The sequence below is a fragment of the Heptranchias perlo genome, chromosome 1 (genome assembly GCF_035084215.1).
Source record: "Heptranchias perlo isolate sHepPer1 chromosome 1, sHepPer1.hap1, whole genome shotgun sequence".
Lineage (NCBI taxonomy): Eukaryota > Metazoa > Chordata > Chondrichthyes > Hexanchiformes > Hexanchidae > Heptranchias > Heptranchias perlo.
The window spans coordinates 138,120,244-138,132,271 of record NC_090325.1 but is presented as its reverse complement, the minus strand read 5'-3'; the positions used below and the strand labels follow the sequence as shown (position 1 = coordinate 138,132,271).

The 12,028-nt window shown below is 42.8% G+C and overlaps 2 protein-coding genes across 6 annotated transcripts in view; one reads left to right on the top strand and one right to left on the bottom strand.

Annotated features, from left to right (window-relative positions):
* The window catches only part of LOC137326411 (protein transport protein Sec24B-like), a 93,053-nt gene extending 81,145 nt beyond the window's left edge, over positions 1-11,908 (bottom strand). For 2 of the 4 annotated variants that reach the window (XM_067991468.1, XM_067991495.1), the window contains exons 1-2: positions 11,832-11,908; positions 3,110-3,216 (exon numbers count right to left, since the gene is read on the bottom strand). The gene's annotated coding sequence lies outside the window, so the exon portion shown is untranslated. Of the gene's footprint in view, positions 1-3,109; positions 3,217-4,555; positions 4,575-10,004; positions 10,042-11,831 lie in introns of those variants that run through there. The other 2 variants (XM_067991477.1, XM_067991485.1) reach the window with 2 other exon arrangements.
* slc2a9l2 (solute carrier family 2 member 9, like 2) overlaps positions 9,287-12,028 on the top strand; it is a 396,296-nt gene continuing 393,554 nt past the window's right edge. The window contains exon 1 of one of the 2 annotated variants that reach the window (XM_067991549.1): positions 9,287-9,512. In XM_067991549.1, the coding sequence (XP_067847650.1) occupies positions 9,497-9,512 (16 nt within the window). In that variant the 5' untranslated portion in view covers positions 9,287-9,496. The remainder of the gene's footprint in view (positions 9,513-12,028) is intronic. The other variant, XM_067991508.1, reaches the window with a different exon arrangement.

The window sequence follows — 12,028 nt, the reverse complement described above, 5'->3', positions numbered from 1 at the left end:
AGGTAGCACCTCTGACAACTCAGCACTCTCTCAGTACTGTACTGAAGTGTCAGCCTGGATGAAGTCATGGAATGGGGCTTGAACCCACAACCTGCTGATTCAAGAGGCAAAAGTGCTTCAGATTGAGTCAAACTGAGCCACAGTGCTATAAAGTGCTGGTTAAACTGCTTTATTACCAGTGAAAGAGGAAGCAAATGGGCTTTGAGCAAGTCTGGCTGGTAGCAGACATGTTTGTTGGCTGCTACTAACTTCATTTCGGTCACCACCGCCTTTTATCGTGGCAGGAAAGCAATGTCAGAAGTCATAGCTGGAATTTTGACTTTGGAAACTCACCAAAAAGGCAGGTTTTCCATAAGCTAGCTGTATTTGATTTGTGATGTCTACAGCAGAAAACAGCATCCCAATTATTCATTCATCCAGTTCCTATTTTGCAAGTGGGGTATTTTGGGCCTTATAATCTCATACTATGTCATAATTTGATTAGTTCAATGGAAACTGGATGCTACTCATTTCAATGTGATTCATCTCACAGAAGCACTCACACTTTAGCTAAGCTCATTAACAGAAGTCAAGGCATGCATGTACAACTTCAAAGCAGGCTGGTGGACATGACATTATTTTATCATGCGTCATTAACATATCCCATATATCCAAGATCGTGAACAATATAGTGGGATTTGATGCACTGATCAGTAACGGTGGAAATTGCGGAGGTACTGGCCATAATCTTCCAAACATCCGTGGATACGGGGGTGGTGCCAGAGGATTGGAGAATTGCAAATGTTACACCCTTGTTCAAAAAAGGGTGTAAGGATAATTCCAGCAACTACAGGCCAGTCAGTCTAACCTCAGTGGTGGGTTTAGAAACGATAATCAAGGACAGAATTAATAGTCCCTTGGACGAGGGTGGATTGATTAGGGAAAGCCAGCACGGATTTGTTAAAGGAAAATTGTGTTTAACTAACCTGATAGAGTTTTTTGATGAGGTAACAGAGAGGGTAGATGAGGCAATGCAGTTGATGTGGTGTATATGGACTTTCAAAAGGCATTTGATAAAGTGCCACATGGTAGGCTTATCAAGATTGCGGCCCATGGACTAAAGGGAGCAGTAGCAACATGGACACAGAATTGGCTAAGTGAGAGGAAACAGACATTAGTGGTGAACGGTTGTTTTTCGGACTGGAGGGAGGTGTACGGTGATGTTCCCCAGGGCTCGGTGCTGGGACCACTGCTTTTCATGATATATATTAATGACTTGAGTGTACAGGGCACAATTTCAAAATGTGCAGATGACACAAAACTTAGAAAGGTAGTAAACAGTGAGGAGGATAGTGATAGACTTCAAGAGGACATCGACAAGCTGGTGGCATGGGCGGACACGAGGCAGATGAAATTTAATGCAGAAAAATGTGAAGTGATACATTTCGGTAGGAAGAACGAGGAGAGGCAATATAAACTAGAGGATACAACTCTAAAGGGGTACAGGAACAGAGAGATCTGGGGGTATAGATCCTCTGGCACCACCCCCGTATCCACGGATGTTTGGAAGATTATGGCCAGTACCTCCGCAATTTCCACCCTTACTGATCAGTGCATCAAATCCCACTATATTGTTCACGATCTTGAATATATGGGATATGGTAATAACGCATGATAAAATAATGTCATGTCCACCAGCCTGCTTTGAAGTTGTACATGCATGCCTTGACTTCTGTTAATGAGCTTAGCTAAAGTGTGAGTGCTTCTATGAGATGAATCACATTGAAATGAGTAGCATCCAGTTTCCATTGAACTAATCAAATTATGACATAGTATGAGATTATAAGGCCCAAAATACCCCACTTGCAAAATAGGAACTGGATGAATGAATAATTGGGATGCTGTTTTCTGCTGTACACATCACAAATCAATACAAATCGTTGAAGGTGGCAGGGCAGGTTGAGAAAGCGTTTAAAAAAGCATACGGAGTTCTGGGCTTTATAAATAGAGGCATAGAGTACGAAGTATGGAAGTCATGATGAAACTTTATAAAACACTGGTTCGGCCACAACTGGAGTATTGTGTCCAGTTCTGGGCATTGCACTTTGGGAAAGATGTGAAGGCCTTAGAGAGGGTGCAGAAGAGTTTTACTAGAATGATTCCAAGGATGAGGGACTTTAGTTACATGGATAGACTGGAGAAGCTGGGGTTGTTCTCCTTGGAGCAGAGACGGTTGCAAGGAGATTTGATAGAGGTATTCAAAATCATGAAGGGTCTAGACAGAGTAGATAGAGAGAAACTGCTCCCATTGGCGGGAGGGTCAAGAACCAGAGGACATAGATTTAAGGTGATTGGCAAGAGAAGCAAAGGTGACACGAGGAAAAACTTTTTTACACAGCGAATGGCTAGGATCTGGAATGCACTGCCCGAGGAGGTGGTGGAGGCAGATTCAATCATGGCCTTCAAAAGCGAACTGGATAAGTACTTGAAAGGAAACATTTGAAGGGCTATGGGGATAGGGCAGGGGAGTGGGACTAGCTGGATTGCTCTTGCATAGAGCCGGCGTGGACTCGATGGGCTGAATGGCCTCCTTCCGTGCTGTAACCTTTCTATGATTCACTGATTTTTTTTTCCCTCAACAGTTTTCTTCTCTTTGATGGGGACGGCTCCTTGCCAGAGTTCCATGGGAGCAGTGGCCCTGTCTTCACCAGAGGTTCACACGTGAACATTTCTTTCATGTGTCACAGCGATCAGGAGGGGGAAGTCTGGCCAATTTTTCCTTCTCTAACCCTGGGTTGCTGAGGCCAATTGTAGCAATCCTACCTTTGGATCCTGGTTGGGATCAATCAACTCAGCATAGACTGGGAGCTGAACATGAGATCTACCTGATCAGTATGGCTCAGCCACCTACTGAATAAACTTAATGAGCCATCGGGTAAACACTGTGTAGTTGATTCTGAATCAAAAAAAACACAAAACTACTGTCAAGATTACAGACTTTTTTGAGCTTTGATCTGCTTGCACTAGCTTTAGACTACTTTGAATACTTTACAATAGCAGATAAATACTGAGCCACTAGTTGTGCATTTCTTTGTTTAGGCCTCGGACCTAAACTATTCGTTAAACTCACTTTCAATTGAGAATCCTTCAAGTAGTCATATATCGCTGCACACACTTGCGATACGATGCAACTCTGAACCTGTTTGGAGGGGGTTGCAGTATTGGTAGCGGAGTCACCTGAACAGAAACATGACAGAACACATTAAAAATACAATAAAGGGGTAAACATTCCAAGTTTGCGCTGGTGACGTGAAGCCTGGCCCACCGGCTGTGCATATCAGGAAGTCACAGGCACACGGCTCATCATTTCCCAGTAACGTGAACTGGGAAAAAACAGCCCTAATGACTAACTGACACACACAATTTTGTGATATCAAAATCAAACAAATGTTGATTGTGTAAGTCTGCATGTATTCAATGCGATAGTTCAAGGAAAGGGTCACAAAAGTCATAGCATCATAGAAAGTTACTGCACAGAAGGAGGCCATTCGGCCCATCGTATCCGTGCCGGCCGAGAAAGGGCTATCCAGCTTAATCCCACTTTTCAGCACTTGGTCCGTAGCCCTGAAGGTTACGGCACTTCAAGTGCACATCCAAGTACTTTTTAAATGAGTTGAGGGTTTCTGCCTCTACCACCCTTTCAGGCAGTGAGTTCCAGACCCCCACCACCCTCTGGTGAAAATCCTCAGCTACCCTCTAATCCTTCTACCAATTACTTTAAATCTGTGCCCACTGGTCACTGACCCCTCTGCTGAGGGAAATAGGTCCTCCCTATCTACTCTATCTAGTCCCGTCATAATTTTATACCTCAATTAAATCTCCCCATATTTGTAAGCTTTTCCTTACAAAGAAGCAAATACTGAAGACGTTTTCTCTCACTCTACCTCGTAAAGTTTTTTTGATTTTGAATATTCCAGTGACCTCTGTATAAAGGATGGCCACTGGCATTCCACAATTTGCACACCTTTTTTGAAGAGCTTTTTGAGTGGGATTAAGTGAAAAACATAAAATTAAAATAGGACACAATGAAGAGAGAATGCGGGATGAATTTTTATTCCTTCCTCCCCCCCACCCCCCAGCATTCTCCTCCACTCCCCCCCTCCCGTTGAAGGCATCGACATTGTACTGTGGTAGATTGACAGGTGCTGATCACTCTCCAGTAACTAGCTGTTGTTCACTCGTGAGCCTAGGCAGTGTACTGGCGGACTGTTTCACAGTCGGACCTGATCCTGTCCTCACCTGACACCCATGTCCACCAGGGATCACTAGATATCCATCAAGAGCAGGAGACCTGTCTGATTTTCCACTCTCTAATCCAGGGGAGTGAGGCATATTGGGGCAAGCATACCGTGCCCCAGCTAAGACTAGGCCCACCAGAGACCGGGGATTAAACCTGCGATCTTCTTGGTCTGTATAGTTCAGCTACCTTAACAAGCTTAGGCTTTGATGCTTAATGGTGTAGCTGTGTCTTTATTGCCTAGTGGAAGTGCAGTACAGCAATGAAATAAAATCTTACTGGGAATTACTGTGGAAGTTGGAGAAAGCTGAAATCAACATCTGGCACAGTACCGATGCATCATCACACGTCACATCCATTTACTGCAGGAATCAAGGGCATAAACAGGGGAAAGATTGTGAACATCTTGTCACACAGTGAAATGTTAAAACCTCAATTTATTGAGGTATGGTGAGCTTGCAACATTTGCTAGTTTAAAAGGGCACAATTACGACTTCCTATTATTAATCCTTTAAAAAATTACAATGAATTGTAATTCGTTTAACTTTGTTGACATTATTTTTCTTCTTCCAATGAAGCCTCCTCTCACCATGTACTGTCTTTAGCTAAAAGGTTGAAGTTGAGACTTATTCCAAGGTCTTTCCCAGCGGCATGGTACAGCTTGGCACCAGGAGATGCATATGTGCAGCATGGGATGATCAGGCTATTTCTCCCCTATCTTTTTGGTTTATACTTGGTTTCTCCCTATAAAGGTGATGTTGAGATTGAGAAACTCATATCCAGAGAACTCACGGCAGAAACCTTTATCTTACCATCCTGTGGCACAATACACTGGTGCTCCAACTCACTAATTGTAACATTTTCCCCCTATACGTTTCTGTTGTTAAAGTCTGTTTGAACAGTGAATGCTAATGGCATAGCTGTGGAACTGGCCAAGAGCTACTGAGCTCAGCAGTGTGAAGAACCTGAATTAAAAAGCATATTGTCACCCAAACAGAGTATGGACCCAGACTGCAAATCCCGGCTTAGCATCCTTTAAAATTCTGCTGTATCTGAGGCAGTCACAGAAAGTTTACACTGTACCAACTTTTATAGATGGTACATATTTTGTTAATTTTAACAAATAATGGCAGATATAATTGGCAACAGTCATACATTCCTCTGTTTAGGAACCAAGTAAAAGTGATTTTCAGGACACATTATCTTGGCAACATCATACTTCATTATCAAGTTACTACGAACCCAACGCACTCCAGTGATGTTTTCAAATTTAGATCATTTATTGGTTCTCCCGAGTCACCTCCTCACCTCCAACAAATGCAAAGAGCTTATGGACTTCTTTGTCAATAATATGGAGAGCATCCGTTCAACTGCCTCTCCCCTGCCCCTTTCCCACAAGCCAAACCTCCGCACAGGCTCCACCTGCCCAACTCTGAATTCACATCTCTCTCTACTTTCCATCCCATCTCCCCTCATGCCCTCTTTGAGTTCATCTTGTCCATGATAAACTCATGAAAGTCAGCACCTCCTGCTCCCTTGATCCAACTTCCATTCCTGGCCCCTTTGCTAGCTGACATTGTAAATGGTTCCCTCTCCTCATGAACTGTCCCCTCCCTTTCAAAACTACTGTCATTACCCCACCCCCCCCCATTCAAAAAAAACACCTACAACCCGTCTGTCCTCGAAAAGGATCCTAACCAAAGTCACAAGTGACAACCGCTGTGACTGTGACCATGGTGCACTATCTCTCCTAGTCATTCTCAATCTCTCTGCAGCCTTTGACAAGGTTGACCACACCAATCTCTCTCCTCCGTCGTCCAGCTTGGTGGGACTGCCCTTGCTTGGTTCTACTCTTATCTATCTAATCGTAGCCAGTGCATCTCCAGCAATGACTTCTCTACTTGCCATGACACCGTTATCTCCGGAATCCCCAAGGATCTACACTTGTCCCCCTCCTCATAGACATGTTGCCACTTGGTGACATCATCTGAAGGCGTGCGGTCAGCTTCCACAAGTGTGCTGGCGACAGACAGCTCCACTACCTCTCTTGACCCCTCCCCTGCCTCTGTGTTGTCAGATTGCTTGTCTGACATCCAGTCTTGAATGAGGCATAATTTCCACCAGCTAAACAATAGGAAACACCGCAGCCACTTTCTTTCGCCACCACCACAAACTCTGACCATTAACACCTATTCAATCCTCCTCCCGCCACTGTCACAGACCGAATCGGGCTGTTCGCAACTTCAGTGTCCTATCCAATCCCAACTGAACTTCTTACTACATAACCTCTCCATCACAAAGACCGCTTACTGCCACCTTCATAACATCGCCCGCCTCTGCCCATCTGCCACTGAAATCCTTATCGGTGCATTTATTATCTCCAGACTCCACTATTCCAATACTCTCCTAGTCAGCCTCCGATCCTTCACCCTCTGTAAACTTCAGCTCATCTAATACTCTGCTGCCCACGTTCTATCTTGCACCAAGTCCTGCTCAACCATCACCCCTGTCTACATTGGTTTCTGGTTCCCCAGCACCTTACATTTAAAATTCTCATCCTTGTGTTTAAATCCTTTCATGGCCTCGCCCCTCTTTAGCTCTGTAATCTCCCCCAGCCCTACAACCCCCATCCTGAACTTTTTGCTCCTCTGACTCTTGCCTCATGTGCATCTCCCCCTCCCTTCGCCCTGCCATTGGCAGCCGTGTCTTCATAAGTAATTCACTGGTATAAAGTGCTTTGAGGTACCCAGGGGATGTGAACAGCATTATATAAATGCAAGTTCGTTCTTTTCACAGGTATCAATTTGACTTCTGATCACATAAGCCAAGTGGCCTCTCGGAGCCCATTGCACACTGGTTTAAGTTTACACTGGCTACAATCGGCATAACTCCATCCTTGTACAATGCTGCATTTTAAAAGTACCCAGGAGGCATGTTGAACCTCCAAGAAACTTAAAATTTTGTTTTAAAAAATCCTTTTAATTTCTGCCTGCATTCTCCTATTAAAAAATAGCTGCCTGAGGAGTAGAGAGCTTGTACCCCGAAGATACTGGTCTGCAATTGGTAGCTGCAGTATAGCTTCAATCTTACATCCCAAAGGGTGTTCCTAATTACGTCACTCGATAACTTCCAGTGGCCATGTTGGATGACAAGTATTTACAGAATGACACTGAAAATATATTATTTTAAAATAATGCAAAAAATGAAATATATTACGAGTAATTTTTACTTCAGAGATGGCTCATAGAATCATAGAAAATAGGAGCAAGAGTAGGCCATTCAGCCCTTCGGGCCTGCTCCGCCATTCAAAATGACCATGGCTGATCGTCTAACTCAGTACCCCGTTCCCGCTTTTTCCCCTTATCCCTTGATCCCTTTAGCATTAAGAAATATATCTATCTTCTTCTTGAATATATTTAATGACTTGGCCTCCACTGCCTTCTGTGGTAGAGAATTCCACAGGTTCACCACCCTCTGAGTGAAGAAATTTCTCCTCATCTCGGTTCTAAATGGCATACCCCGTATCCTGAGACTGTGACCCCTGGTTATGGATTCCCCATCCATCGGGAACATCCTCCCTGCATCTGGTCTGTCTAGTCCTGTTAGAATTTTATATGTTTCAATGAGATCACCTCTCATTCTTCTAAACTCTAGTGAATATAGGCCTAGTCGACCCAATCTCTCCTCATACGTCAGTCCTGCCATCCCAGGAGTCAGTCTGGTAAACCTTCGTTGTACTCCCTCCATGGCAAGGACATCCTTCCTCAGATAAGGAGACCAAAACTGCACACAATACTCCACATGTGGTCTCACAACTGAAGTAAGACATCCCTATTCCTGTACTCAAATCCTCTTGTAATGAACGCCAACATACCAATCGCCTTCCTAACTGCTTGCTGCACCTGAATGCTTTCTTTCAGTGACTGGTGTACAAGGACACCCAGGTCTCGTTGCACCTCCCCTTTTCCCAATCTATCACCATTCAGATAATAATCTGCCTTTCTGTTTTTACAACCAAAGTGGATAACCTCACATTTATCCACGTTATACTGCATCTGCCATGTTCTTGCCCACTCACCCAACTTGTCTAAATCACAATGGAGCCTCTTTGCATCCTCCTCACAGCTCACATTCCACCCCAGCTTTCTGTCGTCTGCAAACTTGGAAATGTTACATTCCGTTCCCTCATCCAAATCATTGATATATATTGTGAATAGCTGGGGCCCAAGCACTGATCCCTGCGGTACCCCACTAGTCACTGCCTGCCACCCGGAAAAAGACCCGTTTATTCCTACTCTCTGTTTCCTATCTGTTAACCAATTCTCAATCCATGCCAGTATATTCCCCCCAATCCCATCTGCTTTAATTTTGCACACTAACCTCTTGTGTGGGACCTTATCAAAAGCCTTCTGCGAATTCAAGTACACCACATGCACTGGTTCTCCCCTATCTATTCTACTAGTTACCTCCTCAAAAAACTCCACTAGATTTGTTAAGCATGATTTCCCTTTCGTAAACCCATGCTGACTTTGTCCAATCCCATTAATGCCCTCCAAGTGTTCTGTTATCACATCCTTTATAATAGACTCTAGCATTTTCCCCATTATTGATGTTAGGCTAACTGGTCTGTAATTCCCTGTTGTTTCTCTCCCTCCTTTTTTAAATAGTGGTGTTACATTTGACATATTTATAGAAGCGATTGGTAGCTGATTGTTGATCTCTCCTACCAAGTATTTTAAAAAGAGGATCCACTTAGAATTTGTTTTTTAGCGCCAAAATAATTTTAATAAAAAGCCTGATAGGACCTCAGAAGCAGTTAGTCAAGAGAGCGCCCACGCATCATCCAAACCACGTAGGGAATTATGTTGGACTGTTGAAATCCCAGTATGGATAAACCCAAGTAAAACATATGTTTTAATATGCGTCACTCTGGAAATATTCAGCTGATTTTCTCACTTGTATTACATTTCTAAAGCACAGGAAGTGACTTTTGTGGTTTTCAGAGCGAAACTGCTGGGAGTTACACAAAGCTGATTTAGTTCCATATTGCTTATCTTTGACCCAATGCGAAGCCATTCTGATTGCTGTGGTGGTTGTGATGATGCAGTCGGAAAGTGAATCGATCTCTACCGTCTCCATAAACGCCGTACTGTGCACTTAACAGTCTCAGACTTTGAGGCGCCCGTTCCCAATGGACCTCACACTCTCCAGCACCCACACATGCTAGTGAGCTCTGGTAAGAAAAGACTTTTATTTTATTTTCAAACCATTGAGAACGTACAAGAGTTGCTAAAATCGCGTTTAGTCTCTCTCTTTCAACAAAACTGAAGTGAACTTTAAATGAATGCGATTCTTAGATTGGCCTGCAGACTGTTATATGCAATTTGCGTGGGGAGGGTCGTGTTGGGTTTGTTCTATGTCTTTAGCTATCCCCAGATCCAGTAATATTGCTAAAAATCTGACTCCAGCTCTGCTCAGATTCAGCTTGTCTGTTCCAGTAAATGGCAGCATCTTTTCTTAAAATGCAGAATTAAAATAGTGGCTCCTTTACCTCGGGGGTGTTTTGTATAGCTCATCTTCACTTTTAGGCTACCTTGTTAACGATGTTAGGAACTGTGTATGTGTAAGACCTGTCTACATCGCAGCTACAACATGCAGTGGTTTTAACTTGCCTAATTTCTACTTCCCGTTCGTATTTTTTAAAGTCAGAAACACTGAAAACACATACCTTCGCTCAATCAACAAGCTTGATCCAACACACTTGTACTCCATGGCAGGTCACGTGACCGGTGATGTGTATTAGGAACACCCTACTGAACTAAACTGAAGTTTCAATTTACTACTTCATGACAGTAGCATCAGGTGATTCCACTAATTTAATACAATATCCCAATGAAGGGGATTTTCAAAATGGTAGCCAATCAAGTATGGAGAAAAGTAAGGCAGCTCACATAACAATGGACTTTAAGCATTCTCTAAATAAATGCAAGTTCTTTCTGTCCCTAAGAACATAAGAAATAGGAGTAGGCTCTACGGCCCCTCGAGCCTGCTTTGCCATTCAATAAGATCACAGCTGATCTTCGACCTATCTTGTGTGGCTATATGCCACTTGTTGCTCTAAGAAGTTGGACGCAGACCGCTTGGGGGTCGCGTAACCATTTAGCATGGAAGAGTCTCGTTTGTTATCGGAATCGGTCTCTGTACATATGTAGCAGGCTACATTAAAATTAATTTAGGAAATTCTAACTGCACAACAGGTACAGAGTAGAAAACTCAATTTCTCTCAGGACTTAAGTGACCTCCCTCACTTATGGAATAATCAGTCATTTCACTGTTCCCCAATCTTTTCTTATTTTCAATCCTTCCGGTAATTTTCAGAACAGTGAAAATGGACCCTATATTTCACATGTACAAAAATATCATAATCCCTACCATGCACTGTTGAATATCCTTGTACTAAAGTTCCCAAAATTAATTTCTGAATTCATAGGAAAAATGAATAGCTGGAGCACAGCAACAAAAGGGAAAATGAGAGACAAAGACTAAGAAGATTAGAACCAGAGACCAAGACACATAACAGGAAAATAGTGGGAAGAAGCAGAAAGGGGTTAAAACACACAAAAAAAGTTAAATGGAAAAGTTCGGAATGATGCTATAGACATTCTAACTCCCACTGAACACATGTCTCACAGACACAATTTGATCTGGTGGTTCTATTACCCCACTCAGCTGCAACACAAAAAAAAATCTCAACAGGGTTGTAACTTTGGCTGTAATAAACTGACCAGGTGCTTCAGCTTTGTTGTCCCGATTAAATTATTTCAGGGCAGCTTAATGTTCAGGTTTAAAATCAGCTCACCAGTTTTAAAAGTATATAATTTGCACCACAAATAGTTCAGTATGTAAACACAATTACAGCTCTTTGAATGAATTGCATCAAAGCTGTTCTTCAAATCAACATGGCCTAGCTTTTGCAATATTTGAAATCTATGTGCTATTTAAATCAAAACTTAGTGACAAAATAAATTAAATCAATTCCTAAAAATGTAGAAGTGGTTGTGTATATTATATAAACATATCTCACACTTAGATCTACTCTGTAAACAGTAAGTTGTTGTTCAGGCCCAATACCTCCAACCAGGTTAAATTTGAAAAGTCCTCCAGTCACAGTGCAGTGTGGCTGGGATGGGTTTTTAAAAGAGCCTGGTCAGAAATGAGGCCTTCAGTGCAACGGGCAAAGTTTAGATTTAACAATAAAGCCCACCAAATGTGAAATTAAAAGCAGCACTTTGTAGGGGGGACATTTTCTTTTTAAAAATCCATTCGTTCCTGCAGTGCTCCAGGCCTCAAAATGTCCACCGAGTCTCCATTTGAGCAGCAGCCCAGTCAGAGTGCACTGTTGCTGATTTACTTTTTCAGATTTTTCCTTGGTCAGATATTTGAGGCCTGAACACAGCCCGAACATGCGACAGGCCGCCCTATACATTAAAAAAAACACACAGGCCTCTAATGCATTCAATGACTCTTCCAAGAGATAGAATATCTGAGGAAATACCTTTTTCACAGAATTTCCAGGCTATACTCGTGCAGCCTTTATCATCCCCCTACACGCAGCCGATAACTAACCTGCTCCACAGCTCCACATAGTGGCTGAACAAATATTTTAATCTGCACGGTTACAAGTCTGAGGGATTTTAGCAGCTTTGTTTTTTTTTTGTTGGAGCAACCTTTATTTATCCGTTTTGCTTATTT